This window comes from Aulonocara sp. 'chitande type north' Nkhata Bay, linkage group LG7, assembly GCF_057382095.1.
Source record: "Aulonocara sp. 'chitande type north' Nkhata Bay isolate Kocher_YH1m ecotype deep benthic linkage group LG7, A_spYH_male_GT1.1, whole genome shotgun sequence".
Taxonomy (NCBI): Eukaryota; Metazoa; Chordata; class Actinopteri; order Cichliformes; family Cichlidae; genus Aulonocara; species Aulonocara sp. 'chitande type north' Nkhata Bay.
The window spans coordinates 23,194,107-23,209,267 of NC_141350.1; the positions used below are offsets into that span (position 1 = coordinate 23,194,107).

The 15,161-nt window shown below is 41.0% G+C and overlaps 2 protein-coding genes across 2 annotated transcripts in view; both read left to right on the forward strand.

The window, feature by feature from the left end:
• The first annotated feature begins 1,018 nt into the window (after positions 1-1,018).
• On the forward strand, positions 1,019-8,835 carry wee1 (WEE1 G2 checkpoint kinase). The gene is made up of 10 exons (XM_086299495.1): positions 1,019-2,007; positions 2,458-2,672; positions 3,072-3,138; positions 3,990-4,162; positions 4,458-4,726; positions 5,933-6,022; positions 6,116-6,201; positions 6,295-6,465; positions 7,025-7,170; positions 7,589-8,835. Exons 1-10 carry the CDS (start codon positions 1,519-1,521, stop codon positions 7,740-7,742), a joined length of 1,860 nt encoding a protein of 619 aa, XP_086155621.1. The 5' UTR covers positions 1,019-1,518; the 3' UTR covers positions 7,743-8,835.
• Positions 8,836-12,039: 3,204 nt separating this feature from the next.
• swap70b (switching B cell complex subunit SWAP70b) overlaps positions 12,040-15,161 on the forward strand; it is a 36,655-nt gene continuing 33,533 nt past the window's right edge. The window contains exons 1-2 of the mRNA XM_086299496.1: positions 12,040-12,257; positions 14,853-14,993. Of these exons, the coding sequence (XP_086155622.1) occupies positions 12,162-12,257; positions 14,853-14,993 (237 nt within the window). The 5' untranslated portion in view covers positions 12,040-12,161. The remainder of the gene's footprint in view (positions 12,258-14,852; positions 14,994-15,161) is intronic.

Below are 15,161 nucleotides of genomic sequence, written 5' to 3' on the forward strand. Positions count from 1 at the left end.
TGTCTCCTTTCAACCTTGCTCCATTTAGAAGGTAAAAATACCTAGAGGACAAAGGGAAACTGTATAACACAAAATTTTTATAAAAGATTACAGAAAGATATGAATGACAAGCACAATAAAAAAAGATCCAGAATAGTTAAAAAGAGCATTGTGCAAACACATTACAGTACATGGAAAACTTTTTCAACTACCCTGAGGAATGGAGAAGAAGTGTACTGGTACTGATTTTCAAAGAGCAGAACTGTAGTAACTACACGGGAATAAAGTTGAACCATACCATGAAGATGTGTGAAAAAAATGTTAGGCTTCATTCTGAGAAAGCACAATATAGATGTGTTGTTTGCTTCCAGACTGTTGATGGACCCTAGGTCAGAAAGAGTTTCACTGTGTCTTTGTGGATGTAGATAAAGCAGACAATAGGGTGCCAAGAGAGAAACTGGTACTGCATGAATAAGTTGGGAATGAGATTTTTGCACGAAATCTTCTTTTTAGCCACATTTTTTTAAATCTAGTGTGTTTTAGGCGTCTCCCATACTCCGTTGATGCATTTTGCACCATTTCAACACCTTCGTGCACAAAATCTGCCATAGAATCCTCATACAGCAGTATATTTTTCTGCTTTTTTTCATAAATCACTTAATCAACTTGAGCCCTTTTCAAAATGATTAAACATTAATTTATTTTCAAAAATGTAAACTTAATGACAGTTTCAGATATTTGAATTATTAAGCATTTATTGAAAAAACTTTGTCAATAAACTTACTAACTACTATAAACATACTAACTCGCATAACTTGTATATAACGGGTGGGTGTTTATGTTAATGTTTACTTGATCTTTATCTATCGCGGCGTCTTTGATCTTTCCGCCTGAATAAATTGTCCTTAATGGTCGCGTCTCGGTCAGCGTGTAAAGGCACGCGTTCGCGCCAGATTGTTGCTTTGCTATTCATGACGTAACGTCTCCCGAAACCGCACTGGAACGCCCATCTTTCAAAATTTAGGGACGAGATGTGATTGGCTGCGCATGGCATGTGACCAACGGTCGCGGGAAGTCCTTTCCCACGCGCGTGATAGGAAGGAGTTGGTAGTTGACTCATTCAAACTTTTTGTAAACATTGGAATGGTTTAATTGTGGAAAGACGTGTTTCTCTGTCAGTCAGCCGTCAAGAAGGTAGTGACGGACACTCACACCCGTCGGGTGGGGGCTTTATTTTTCGGAATTAATTCAATATCAGCTCAACTTCGGACGTTGTTCTCGGGGCCATTTTTAGCGTTGGATGGGCGTGTGAGATTCAGCAAACACATTAACTTTGTAGGCGAAGCTTCTGAAGGTAAAAGTCGTTCTTTTCAGGCTTTTGGATCAGTACCTTTAATTTGAGGCAACTAGAAGTGTTGTATCTCATTAAAAAAAAAAACGTCATTTCAGCAGTGCTGTGGATCCGCCGCGTGCTTTTCAGTTTTTGGGTTTTTTGTTTTTTTTTACGGCGTCAACGAAGCCGGGTTTTAAATCCTGAAAATGTCGAGCTACAGCCGCCATCGGCACGGATCTCCTTCTCCCAAAAGTCTGCCAATCCGTCAGAAATTACAGTTCACATGCAGCGACGGAGAGGACGACATCATCGAGGACATCAATAACAGCACAGGGGGAGAGTCTGGCTTCACGGAGATGGATTCCCCGATGCCAGTGCGACGGATCATCGCCGATAAATGCCTGGACGGGAGCAGCAGCCCCCTGAATCAGTCCGGTGGGGACGAAGACGTGGAGCTATGGGACGAGGAGGAGAGTTTTGGATCCCCAACTCACCTGCAGTCACCCAGCAGTGTTATATTTGCCAACTGTTCGCCATCCCCTCGGAAAAACTCTCGGCTGTTTAGAGGGTCTCCCTGTCGTCCCGGATCTCCGGACGACGGGGGATCCAGCTCCCCGATCCCGGACTGTCCAGACACACCCCCGCACAAAACCTTCAAGAAACTGCGGCTTTTTGACACACCGCACACACCAAAGGTAAATGTAATTTAATTTTTGAGACATTATTCATAATCAGACTCTTGCAAAACCGAACATTTGAGTGCACTTTCTTGTCTTGTCTCTGTAGTTTAGCTTACTGCTTCGATCGTTTCTCTGTCTTTTCGGGCCTAAAAGTGGAAAGAGATCAGGCCTTTTAGCAAACACACTGATTCAAATTTTTGAACTTCTGGAGAGTCCGTTAATCACCCACTGACCCACTTAATGTATAACTGTACTTATTGCATAACGTTATAGTCATCCACACAGTTGTATGTCTGGGCATGTCTATCAACGAGTGAGCATTTAATTTAAAGTACCTTTACATTATAAATACCAGTTATTGTTCTTAGCTTATTTTATGCGCATATTGGTTGAAACAGATGGTTTTTTGGTGTTTTTAGTCCTTCTGCTCTGTTATTCTCTCATCTCTAATACTGACTTTTGCAGAGTTTATTGTCCAGAGCTAGAAGCTCAGGCCCGGGGTCCTCCAGCAGGAGAGTTTCCTTATTCAAGAAAGTGGACGTTTCAGGAAAGTCACTTATTGACAGTGGCAAGAGACAGCAGACCCCCCTGGTCAACTTTAACCCCTTCACCCCTGACTCCCTCCTCATTCAGTCTGCCACACAGCAGAGAATCAACAGAAAGCGAGCACACTGGAATGAGTAAGCTCATAACTTTATATTTTGCATCTTTAGATCAGTCCTCAAAAAGCGCGTGTTACACGTCATTGTACTTGAAATGTGGCTGTTGGAGTCGATAAACTGCTGTCAATGATTTTGTTCCAGATTTCCCAGCCATAACAGTTAGTCTTTAATTACCTTAATGTTAATACAGCTATGCAACAATCGTTAAACACACAATGTAGTAGCCGATTTTGTAGACCTGTATTAAACTTTACCTGTTTCCTTCAGCACTTTCAGAATATCTAAACATTTGGCAGTATAAGACCCGAGGTTTACCACGACCTCACTGAACTCTGCCATGTGCTCTTGAAGTCCTCAGTGCTGCCCCCTGCTGTACAGAATGCTAACCCACATTATTCTTTATCTTTACACTTGTAGCTCCTGTGGAGAAGACATGGAGGCGAGTGACGGTGAAGGAGAGGAGGAAGTGGTGCCACCATCTAAGGTATTTAGATGTTCTTGTCATTTCTAGTCAGATTCAGTGCCTCTATTTTATTGTTGGGGTGTGTTGCTGGCACTGCAAACCAGAAAAGTTTTCTTTATTCTGTCTGGGTGTGAATAGTGTTTTCTAGGAGTCTGAGAGATTTGAGGTTTTATAAATGACTAAATTGTCATATATTGAAGCCTTCAGTCACCAGATGTCAAACTCTATAAATATGTGCGGTGTATTTTGGGCTTGTTAAATACATCTTTCCATCACCATCAGTAAGAGCACCAAATGAGAGAATATTTTTCGAGAAATGGTTTTCCATCTGTAGGTAAAGGTCTAGAATTCTGTTTTGGTTATGTTGTTTTTTTTAATGGAAGCCACATATAAACATAAGTAAAATGAATTTCTCTTATAGGGGAAATTATGTGAAGAAAAGTTTGCTGCTATTTAAATTTTATTTGGTTCCTTTTAAATTTGTAGCTACAGATGTAAAATTTGTGAAACATACCACGAAAGTTAAAAACAAAACACGAACCACACAGGTTAACTTTTTTTTTTAAATTAACAAATCTACAACAAAGGAAAATTTGGTAATTGTTGAAGTTATAAATGTTGTGGAACGAGATTTAAATGGAAATTCCAAAACGAGTATGTTGCACAATGCTCGTTGTTATTCTAAACACAACATAGAAACGGCTCATTCACATGTGTATTTCATATGTAAATTGCCTCAAAACTATTAGCTGGGTAAACCTGTTGGTTTCGGTGGTAACTGGACTGGAAAAGCGAGCTTCGTGCTGGTTGATGGTTGGATTTCAGTGATTGTATCAGATTTTCTTTTGTTAAAACTCCTCTCCCGCCCTCAGAGGATCACAATGATGGAAAGCAACATGACGTCCCGGTATGCTTCAGAGTTCCTCGAGTTGGAGAAAATCGGCTGCGGGGAGTTCGGTGCTGTGTTCAAGTGCGTGAAAAGGCTTGACGGCTGCATGTATGCCATCAAGAGGTCAAAGAAACCTCTGGCGGGATCAGTAGACGAGTAAGTAGATTGGTTTGTTTAAACTACGCAAACGAAGATCATATTTATTTGTGGTGAATATTGGATACAAATTGGATGAGTGGAAAGATGGCTGGATTATTCAAACTTACCTGTACTACTGTGTTTGTAATAAGACACATGTGTATATACCCAAAGAGACCCATGTTTCCTCTTTCATGTTTTTAAAGGAGCTCACTAAAAGTTCTTTTACTGGAAAGTTTTGACCTCCACTCATGTGAACTACAAAAGCAGCTCCAGTCACGTCCTAATTAAAACGGTCTGTTCTCCTTCACAGGCAAAATGCCTTACGGGAGGTGTATGCTCATGCCGTGCTGGGCCAACATCCCCATGTGGTACGCTACTACTCAGCCTGGGCTGAAGATGACCACATGCTCATCCAGAATGAGTACTGCAACGGCGGCACGCTGTCTGACGTCATCGCAGAGAACTACAGACGGCTCTGCTACCTGTCGGTGCTTGAGCTGAAAAATCTGCTTGTGCAGGTCACACAGGGACTAAAGTACATCCACTCAACCTCTCTGGTGCACATGGATATCAAACCAAGTGAGTAATTGATCTTGATGTTAAAATATTGGGAGTTGCAATATTTGATGTATTTTTTTTTTTAAAGCATAAAAGAATGGCCGTCGAACTTATTGAGAAGTTGGATTATTGGGCTTTCCTGCTTGAAAAAATGTTTCGGGGATCTCGGCAAGTTCAAGACAGCCAGAAAAATCATGCACATTGGTTAAAACGAACAGTCATTACAGACTTGATGACTTGTATATTACTTTTGAGTAACAAACATTTTGTTCTTATTAAATAACAGGAAATAACTGTTATCTGTCATCACTTTCTTTAGGTTTTTTGTCTTTGCTATATGCCATGAATGGGCAAAATTAAGACAGGCTCTCTTCTGACAGGGCTGTGTTTCCTGGTTCAGTTCAGTTGTTCAAAGTCTGTCCCTTAGCTTTACCCTAGACCAGGGGTGTCAAACATGAGGCCTGGGGGCCAGAATCAGCCCAGGAAAAACAATCTGGCTCACTGCATGGCTTTGAAAAATGTGAAGGAGGACATAATTTTTAGACTTTTAACTGTATTTTCTTAAGTTTTACAGCTCTTCCTATATTCTTGATACATCGAAGTAATTAGGACTAGAAATCTACCTTAGAAATTAGATTTTTTTTTCTTTCTTTAAAGGAACTCACAACAACAGTCTGAGCAATGAGATGTCAAAACCTTTTCTACAGTTTTTACACAAATATTTATTACTATTTAAGCTATTTGTATAGTAATGGCTACTATTTAATTGACTAGTGCAGCTTTTCTTTATCATGTTGAAAAACCTTTATGATGTATAGTTGAAATTGCACTACTTTTCTTATATTACAATGTCACATAGGTTTACACTGACAGCAGGGGAGTTTCAGAGGCCACGCCTTGAGGCGACCATTGTTGTGATTTAGCGCTATGTAAATTGGATTGAACTGAAGTGGCCCAGCCCACTTGAAGTGAAAGTGGGTTGTATGTAGCCCACAGCGTTAAATCTGTTTGCCCCTTTTAAGAAATGTGTACCCCTGCTTTATGTGGCCCATTCATGCTGATCTGCATAGCTGCCCCCCAATATGCCCATTTTAAAACAGGAAAAATCCACACTAAGGTGTTTGAGGTTGCGATTGGCCTTCATTCTTATATTTTATAGAAAAGGAGATGAGACATTTAACATTAAAGTTTCCTAGTCCGAAACTAATGGAAGCTTTCTTTGTTTAGGCAACATCTTTATTTCACGGAAATCCATAGTGAGCTGTGATGAATGTGACGAGGATGAAGGACTGACTCCTACTGCCATCTACAAAATCGGTACGCTCACTCCAAAGTTCTATAATATCTAGTTTGTCATTTTATTAAATGTCAGATAGCTCATTCTCACATTCACCTGCGTTCCCTCTCCAGGTGATCTTGGTCATGTGACAAGAGTGAACAATCCACAGGTTGAAGAGGGCGACAGCAGATACCTGGCTAATGAAGTTTTACAAGAGGTTTGTTTTCCTGCTTAAAAAAACAAACCAAAAAGAAAAAATGCTTGTACTTATTCTGCTGCACGTCCAACATAATTTTTGTTTTCTTTTTAGGATTACAGTAACCTGACAAAAGCAGACATCTTTGCTTTGGCCCTGACTGTTGTCAGCGCGTCAGGGGCCGAACCTCTACCCACCAATGGAGAGAAATGGCACGAGATCAGACGGGGAAAACTCCCTGCCATTCCTCAAGTGCTTTCTCCAGAGTTTCTCAGTCTTCTTAAGGTAACTGCACAACACTTGTCTTTCCTTTTAGATCCTTTTAGAGTTTATAAGAATGGGTGTTATTATGTCGTAGCTTTTGTGCTTATCTGAGCCAAGCTGCATGTTCCCAATTACTTTAATGTATAAAGATAAACTTTTATTTTTCTATGAGACAGTGCAGGCCAGTTCAAGTTTTTCAAGCGGCCCTTCTCAAGCACTTTCATTGGGTGCTTGAAAAGTTTAAAATTTCAGCTTTCATTCTGATAGGACAGGAGAGAGCAGACAGGTCAGTAGGGAGTGAGTGAGTGAGAGGGAATTTCACATGAGATGGGCCGAGGTGGATTCAAACCCTGGCCTCTGGCATGAGTCATGCCAGATAAGCTATATTAGCCTTCCTGTGGAAAAGTGTCTTGAATGTTGTTATTTATTTTATTAACCAAACAATTGATCTAATAATTGAATTGTAGTTAATGTATTTCTTTTCTTTTCTTTTTTTTGTAAATCTGAGCACTGTCAACCTCAGCTTAGTTTTCTGGTGAATTTATTTATAGGTTTTTGTTTTGTTTTGTTTTTTCCCCAGCTTATGATCCACCCTGATCCAACAAGGCGCCCATCAACCTCTGACCTCATCAAACACCCGGTACTTCTTACCACTGCCAGAATGAGTGCTGATCAGCTCCGAGTAGAGCTCAACGCAGAGAAGTTTAAGAACGCCCTGCTTCAAAAGTACGTACTGCACAGAAGCTTACCAAGTGTTTATTGTCTTCACTCATCAGTGGTTTGACAGTCTGAAAATTCCTAGTTTGTTTGGACAAGTTGTGTGATGGCAGCAAATAAGCCAGTTATGGAGTACCTATCCTGCACCAGTGTTAAAGGAGGGGGCTGGGAATCATTGCTCTGTCACTTTGAAAAATAAAAGTAGCAAACACATTATAAGAAATATGTATTCAGCAATTTGTTTGTATTCCTTAGTTAAAATAATAAACAGTGAGCATAGTGAGCTTGAGGGAGAAACCCAAGGATTGTGCTCAGTTATCTTAGCTCATTTGGTTACAGTTTTCAGCTAAGTCTAGGACTGTTCTTAGTGTGGTCTACCATCTCCTACGTGTCTCATTTATTCCCTTTTTCTTTTAATGTTCTTCAGAGAGCTGAAGAAAGCCCAGCAGGCTAGAGCGGCAGCCGAGGAGAAAGTTTTATCCACGGACAGGATCTTAACCCGCTCCACAGTCCAGAACTCCAGAACCACCAGGCTTATTGGGAAAAAAATGAGCCGATCGGTCAGCCTCACAATATACTGAGACTTTATTCCATCCCGATAAGAAGTGAAACACGAAGGCTTATGGACCTTTTAACCAGAACTGATCACTTAAAAAAGAAAAAAAAACAACTTTTTGTTTTGGAGGACAACCCTGTCAGTCGAGGAGTTGGGCTCCTCTGTCCAATCAAAGCTATAGAGTGTTGATGCACCAGACTTGAACTCATCTCACTAGACTCTTTGCCAATATAGTTCAGTCCTTTCACCAGTGGACTTCTTTTTTTCTTTTTGAAAGGAAGGTAGCTGCTTTACCTTTTACACTTTGTCATTCTTTAGGTTTGCATAGATGTCAGACAATTCTCTCCATTCCTGTCCTTGCACTTCTCTCGACTAAGTCGAAGTGCATTTCAGCAGATCAAAACTGCAGTGAAGCTTCCCCCCCCCCATGTGTGAATGTACTCAATGTAGCCGTGCGCACCTTACTGCCTGTCGCATGCCTGATGCTGGCTACTAGAGGATCTGAGAACTTACAGTTTCTGTGTTTGTAATGGAGCACTTTGGAGGTAACATGTGGCGCTTACCACATTGTTTCAAAAGAGAAAAAAAAGAAAGAAAGAAAAGAAAATGAAAACCTGCTGCTATCCATGTTTTTGTGTGTCAGGGTTTGGTCTGTTTCAGGTTGGATCGTTAACTGTCACTGGCTCTTATTTTCAAGTAGCAGGAGCTCCTGTTTCCATCCTGTTTTGTATCTGGTCGGATGGAAATAGATCATGCTAAAAAAAAATAAATAAAAAAATTATCCAATGTCTGTGAAGTACCGCAACCAGTGAACCAACTTGTTATCTATGAGGTTAGAATTGATCCATGCTTTTAATCTTGCCTATTGATCAGTGCTGCCAACCCTGCCTGTAGCATTACTACAATCATCGTCCCGTTCTTACGATTCTCATGTGTTCTGTTGGTTCGTTCTTTCTTCTGTCTGTTTTTCATAACGCTTGTCTTCGATTACTGTTTAGGCGAGCATTCCTCAACCTTTTGTTCTTGTAACCCCATAACAGTAACTTTTCTGTTGTCTGTTCTGTTGTTGTACCATGTACATATGTTCTTTTTAATAAATTCTCACCATCTACACTTCACCTTCTGTTCAGTGGCATTTTTATGAGAGAAAAACTCTCAGAAAGATTGAAAATGAATCTTTAAGTACAAATGATTATTTGTGTTTAACAAAAAATAGAAACAACATCCAGCATAATGATATACAACAAAGTATATCAGCATTAGTATTTCTCACACCAAAGAATAGTCCTAAACAGAAGCCCCAGGTACACCACCAACCCGTTCATGTGTCTAACCGTTTTTCCCCACTCGGTGACACACCCGCCGGGGGTCAAACTCTGGTAATTGGTGATTCTGTTCTCAGACATGTGAAGCTAGAGACACCGGCAACCATAGTCAATTGTCTTCCAGGGGCCAGAGCAGGCGACATTGAAGGAAATTTAAAACTGCTAGCTAAGGGTAAACGTAAATTCAGTAAGATCATAATTCACGTCGGCAGTAATGACACCCGGTTACGCCAATCGGAGGTCACTAAAATCAATATTGAATCGGTGTGCAACTTTGCCAAAACAATGTCAGACTCTGTAGTTTTCTCTGGTCCCCTCCCCAATCAGACCAGGAGTGACATGTTTAGCCACATGTTCTCCTTAAATTGCTGGCTGTCTGAGTGGTGTCCCAGAAACGATGTGGGCTTCATAGATAATTGGCAAACCTTCTGGAGGAAACCTGGTCTTGTTAGGAGAGACGGCATCCATCCCACTTTGGATGGAGCAGCTCTCATTTCTAGAAATATGGACAAATTTATTAAACCCCCCAAAATATGACTATCCAGAGTTGGGACCAGGAAGCAGAGTTGCAGTCTTACACGCCTCTCTGCAGCTTCTCTCCTTCTGCTACCCCCCCAAAAACCCATCTCCATAGAGACTGTGTCAGCTTCCAAAAAGACAAAAAACAAACTAAAAACCAGCAACAAACAACTTAAACATAAACAATTACAAAGAAAGAACAATAAAGTATCCACATCTGAACCAAAGAGTAAAACAGTGAAATGTGGATTATTAAATATTAGGTCTCTCTCCTCCAAGTCTCTGTTAGTACATGACTTAATAATTGATCAACAAATTAATTTACTCTGCCTTACAGAAACCTGGTTGCAGCAGGATGATTATGTTAGTTTAAATGAATCAACACCCCCGAGTCATTCTAACTACCAGAAATCTCGAAGCACAGGCCGAGGGGGCGGTGTGGCAGCAATTTTTCACACCAGCCTATTAATTAACGAAAGACCAAGACAGACTTTTAATTCATTTGAAAGCCTGATGCTTAGCCTCGTCCACCCCAGCTGTGAAACTCAGAAACCAGTCTTACTTGTTATCATCTATCGTCCACCTGGGCCTTACACAGAGTTTCTTGTCTGATTTCTCAGACTTTATATCTAATTTAGTTCTGAGCTCAGATAAAATAATTATTGTGGGTGATTTTAACATCCATGTAGATGCTAAAAATGACAGCCTCAACATGGCATTTAATCTGTTATTAGACTCAATTGGTTTCTCTCAGAATATAAAAGAACCCACCCACCACTTTAATCACACTCTAGATCTTGTTTTAACATATGGCATAGAAACTGAACATTTAACAGTGTTTCCTGAAAACCCTCTCCTGTCTGATCATTTCCTGATAACATTTACATTTACAATAATTGATTACACAGCGGTGGAGAGTAGACTTTATCAAAGTAGATGTCTTTCTGAAAACGCTGTAACTAAGTTTAAGAATATAATCCACCCACTGTTATCATCTTCAATGCCCTGTACCAACAAAGAGCAGAGCAGCTATCTGAATGCTACCCCAACAGAGGTCGATTATCTTGTTAATAATTTCACCTCCTCACTACATACGACTCTGGATACTGTAGCTCCTGTGAAAACTAAGGTCTCTAATCAGAAGTACCTGACTCCGTGGTATAATTCTCAAACACGTACCCTAAAGCAGATGACTCGTAATCTGGAGAGGAAATGGCGTGTCACAAACTTAGAGGATCATCATTTAGCCTGGAGAAATAGTTTGCTGCTTTATAAGAAAGCCCTCCGCAAAGCCAGAACATCTTACTATTCATCACTGATTGAAGAAAATAAGAACAACCCCAGGTTTCTCTTCAGCACTGTAGCCAGGCTGACAAAAAGTCAGAGCTCTTTTGAGCCAACAATCCCTTTAACGTTAACTAGTAATGACTTCATGAACTTCTTCACAAATAAAATCTTTATCATTAGAGAAAAAATTACCAATAATCATCCCACAGATGTAATATTATCTACAGCTACTCTTAGTACCATTGATGTTAAGTTAGACTCTTTTTCTCCAATTGATCTTTCTGAGTTAACTTCAATAATTACTTCCTCCAAACCATCAACGTGTCTTTTAGACCCCATTCCTACAAAACTGCTCAAAGAAGTCCTGCCATTAATTAATTCTTCGATCTTAAATATGATCAACCTATCTCTAATAATCGGCTATGTACCACAGGCCTTCAAGCTAGCTGTAGTTAAACCTTTACTCAAAAAGCCATCTCTAGACCCAGCAGTCTTAGCTAATTATAGGCCAATCTCCAACCTTCCTTTCATATCAAAAATCCTTGAAAGAGTAGTTGTCAAACAGCTAACAGATCATCTGCAGAGGAATGGCTTATATGAAGAGTTTCAGTCAGGTTTCAGAGCTCATCACAGCACAGAAACAGCTTTAGTGAAGGTTACAAATGGCTTCTTATGGCCTCTGACAGTGGACTCATCTCTGTGCTTGTCCTGCTAGACCTTAGTGCAGCATTCGATACTGTCGACCATAATATCCTATTAGAGCGATTAGAACATGCTGTAGGTATTACAGGTACTGCACTGCAGTGGTTTGTATCATATCTATCTAATAGACTCCAGTTTGTGCATGTAAATGGAGAGTCCTCTTCACACACTGAGGTTAATTGTCCCACAAGGGGAAATTTGGTTGTAACAGCAGCCAAAAAGACACGTATACAAACAAACAGTACACAGGACACAGAACAGAAACATAGGTAGTTTCAAACACCTATTATGTGTCATTTTTTACGTTAAAAATAAATAATGTTTTTTTTACCCACAAAGTCCTCACATACCCTCCGCACAGAGCGTCAGTGACACACACTCGCGCCTGATGTGTGTGCGCTCCTCTCGCTGAGCGGTGCTGCAGTTCTTCATCACGATGCCAAGCACGCAGCAGTTGACGGCGGGTCACGTGACCTTTCCCCGTCGTGTCCAACAGCAGAAGAGAGACAGTTCACACAGCAAGAGAGTAAGAGTGACACACACGCAGCCGGAGAGGAGAGAAGTAAGAGGGGAAAAGTACAGGAGAAGAAGACGAGGTATATTCCACCGATATGGCCTTGCGGGATGAACTTTTAAAGTCCATTTGGCATGCCTTCACAGCTCTGGATGTGGACAAAAGCGGGAAAGTCTCTAAATCTCAGCTGAAGGTAAGCTGCTTTCCTTGATGGTTTTGAGTTTCGTTTGGCCGCTGGAGGTTTTAACCTTTAGGATCTTTGGCTTTTTTCAAAATAGTGAACCCGTTCCTTCCTATTCTGATTTGCGTGGAAAAAAAAACAAACGCACACACTTCTGTTAGGCACCATCAGCTGAGACGCACCTGTTGACAGTTTGCACATCGATTAAAGGAGAATCCCACACTAAAAACCACCACAGAACAAGTAGAGCCAACAGATGTTTGAAAAGGAGGCTTTAACGCAGATGAAAGTAAAGTTATTCAAAAGATCTGCATACACCTCTCATCACTGGAAGAATCCACTTGAAAACACAGCCAAGTAGAAGATATTTTTATATGAGTACAAATTTCCTGGAGATACCTCCATGTATGTAAACAACACGCACTCACACTCCTGTGCCAGCCAAACATTGTTCAGGAACGGATGGAAAAAACAAAAACACTTTTCACTTCAGGAGCATCAAACCAAAGTGAAAATGGTCGCTGCTACTCTGGGGTAAGTGCAAAGAGAAAGGGCATGGGACGGCATAGGCCCCTCCTGGGTTCCCACCCTCTATTGCCAATGTACCGGCCATCCATCTTGTTCTCCTTATCAGGGTCGGGTTCTAACACAGTTCTCATAGGGTGAGGGGCAGGGTACACCCTGGACAGTGCCAGTCTGTCACAGGGCTGACACAGACAGACACCTATTCAATCCTGCAGTCAATGTGGAATCGCCAGTGAACCCAACATGCATGTCTTTGGACTGTGGAAGGGTGAGGAACCCGGGGTACATGGAGAGAACCCAGGCAAACGCAGGGAGAACATGCAGACTCCACACACAAAGCCTCCAGCCGGTGGATTCAAACCCAGAATCATCTTGCTGTGAGGTGCCAACCACTACACTACTTTAGGTTCAAGGTTCAAGGTTCTTTATTTGTCACATGCATAGTTATACAAGTATAACACACAGTGAAATGTAGCCTGACACGCTCCTCGACATGTGCAAAAATTTGATTCAGTGATTCAGAGATTATAGTCTTTGGTTATCTAACAATGCCAAACACCATTGGATGAGAGCATGAATAGGAACAATGGCTGAATGTAGCTCAAGTACTTGTTGTCGTTTAAGTATTTCTATTTAATAAGTGGAGCTGAAGGTTATACAGTGGGTTTTAACATGGCAAAACCAAGGGGGTAAACTTTTCATTAGTCATCACCATTCACTACAACTGGTAGTTTATCTTTGCTGGAATAGAAAATATTGTTTGACAGAGCTCAGTTGACTGACTAATACTCCGAACAATAAAATTGCGCAGTGAAGATCTAAGAAGGAGAACAGTAGATTTACACAAGCTGGGAAGATCTTTTTGGAGCCATTTCTAAACAACTGCAGATTCCAAGATCATCCCTTCAAACAACTCCACGCAAGTACAAGTTATTCTGCCTACAGTGAAGTGACTTTTACATCTTCATTGACTAAGAGGGTGCTGACCAAGACTACTTCAAATTTGACACATTCAAGTGCCACTGAAATTTGCAGCTGTCCACACGGACAAGCCAAATGCCTCCTGGAGAAAGGTTTTATATGAGACATGACGAATACTGAGGTGTCTGGTCACAATCACGAGAAGTATGTTTGGAGGAGTAAAGGTGACTCTGTCAAAACTAAGAACACGGACATGAATGTCAAGCAAGGGCTGTTGTGCTGCCAGTGATACTGGTACATTGCACAAAGTGGATGAAATGATGACGGAGGGCTACCTTCATATTCTTCAACTTCACCTCAAATCAACAGTAGATGGTTGAAACTTGGAGACAGTTGGATGTTCCAACAGGACAGTGATCCCAAACGCACATCAGAACTACCTACATATGCTTGGCGACTGTCTGAAATAGTTACTCAAAACAAAACCGTCTTTAAATTCTTGTACAGCTATTGCATCGATGATAATGCATAATAACTGCATTGTCATTGGTACCAGGGCACAGGGCTGCATACGTGCACACCGTGTCTTCAACATTAGTTGTCTATAGTATACTTTAAATATTCTGATCTGGTCCCCCTCTTTTTTATTATTATCCTGGGAATGTCCCTGTTGCTACTTGCACAATAGTTAGACTAGTTTCTACACAACTGTGGCCTAAAAAAGGAGAAAAAAAATGCAATGCAGCTTTAAGACGCTCCACGTCTGTTGAAAATGGTGAAACCGCTTCCTTTGTGGTTCTCTTGGTTGTGCCACACTTGTTCTCCAATTACTGCTGTCATGTCCACATGTGCAACCCCACACGGCTGCGAGTCGTCAAAAGGAATTCTGGGCAGGGGCCTTTGTATGACAGGGAACAGTATTTACATTTTGTTTTATTTTGTAAATGTCGACTGTAACCTACGACTTTAACCCTACGCTGTGACCTTTCATGTAACCTCAAGTGCATTTCTCAAGAAATGTAACTGCAGGGAGCAAAGGTAGAAACGGCCAAGACCTGGCTTAAATGGAATGTAACTCATAACTATTAGCTGAAATTGACTTAAACATATCAATCGATCGTTATAATAACTAGTAAGTATTGTTTTCACCTCTGATTTCAGGTGCTGTCCCACAACTTATGTACAGTCATGAACATTCCCCATGACCCGGTGGCTCTGGAGGAGCACTTCAAAGATGATGACGAGGGTCCTGTCTCCAACCAGGGATACATGCCTTACCTGAACAAGTTCATTCTGGATAAGGTCAGTCAGCTGTGTAAGCACATTCAGTCACACTTTGTCAGCCTAGGATAGTAAAGTGGTGTTTATTATATCTAGGGCGCTGTCTTTTTCAGTGTCAACACACTGACAAACAATAAGTGCCATTGTTATAGAGGAAATAATAATGGCAAATTATCAGTCTGCGCTACA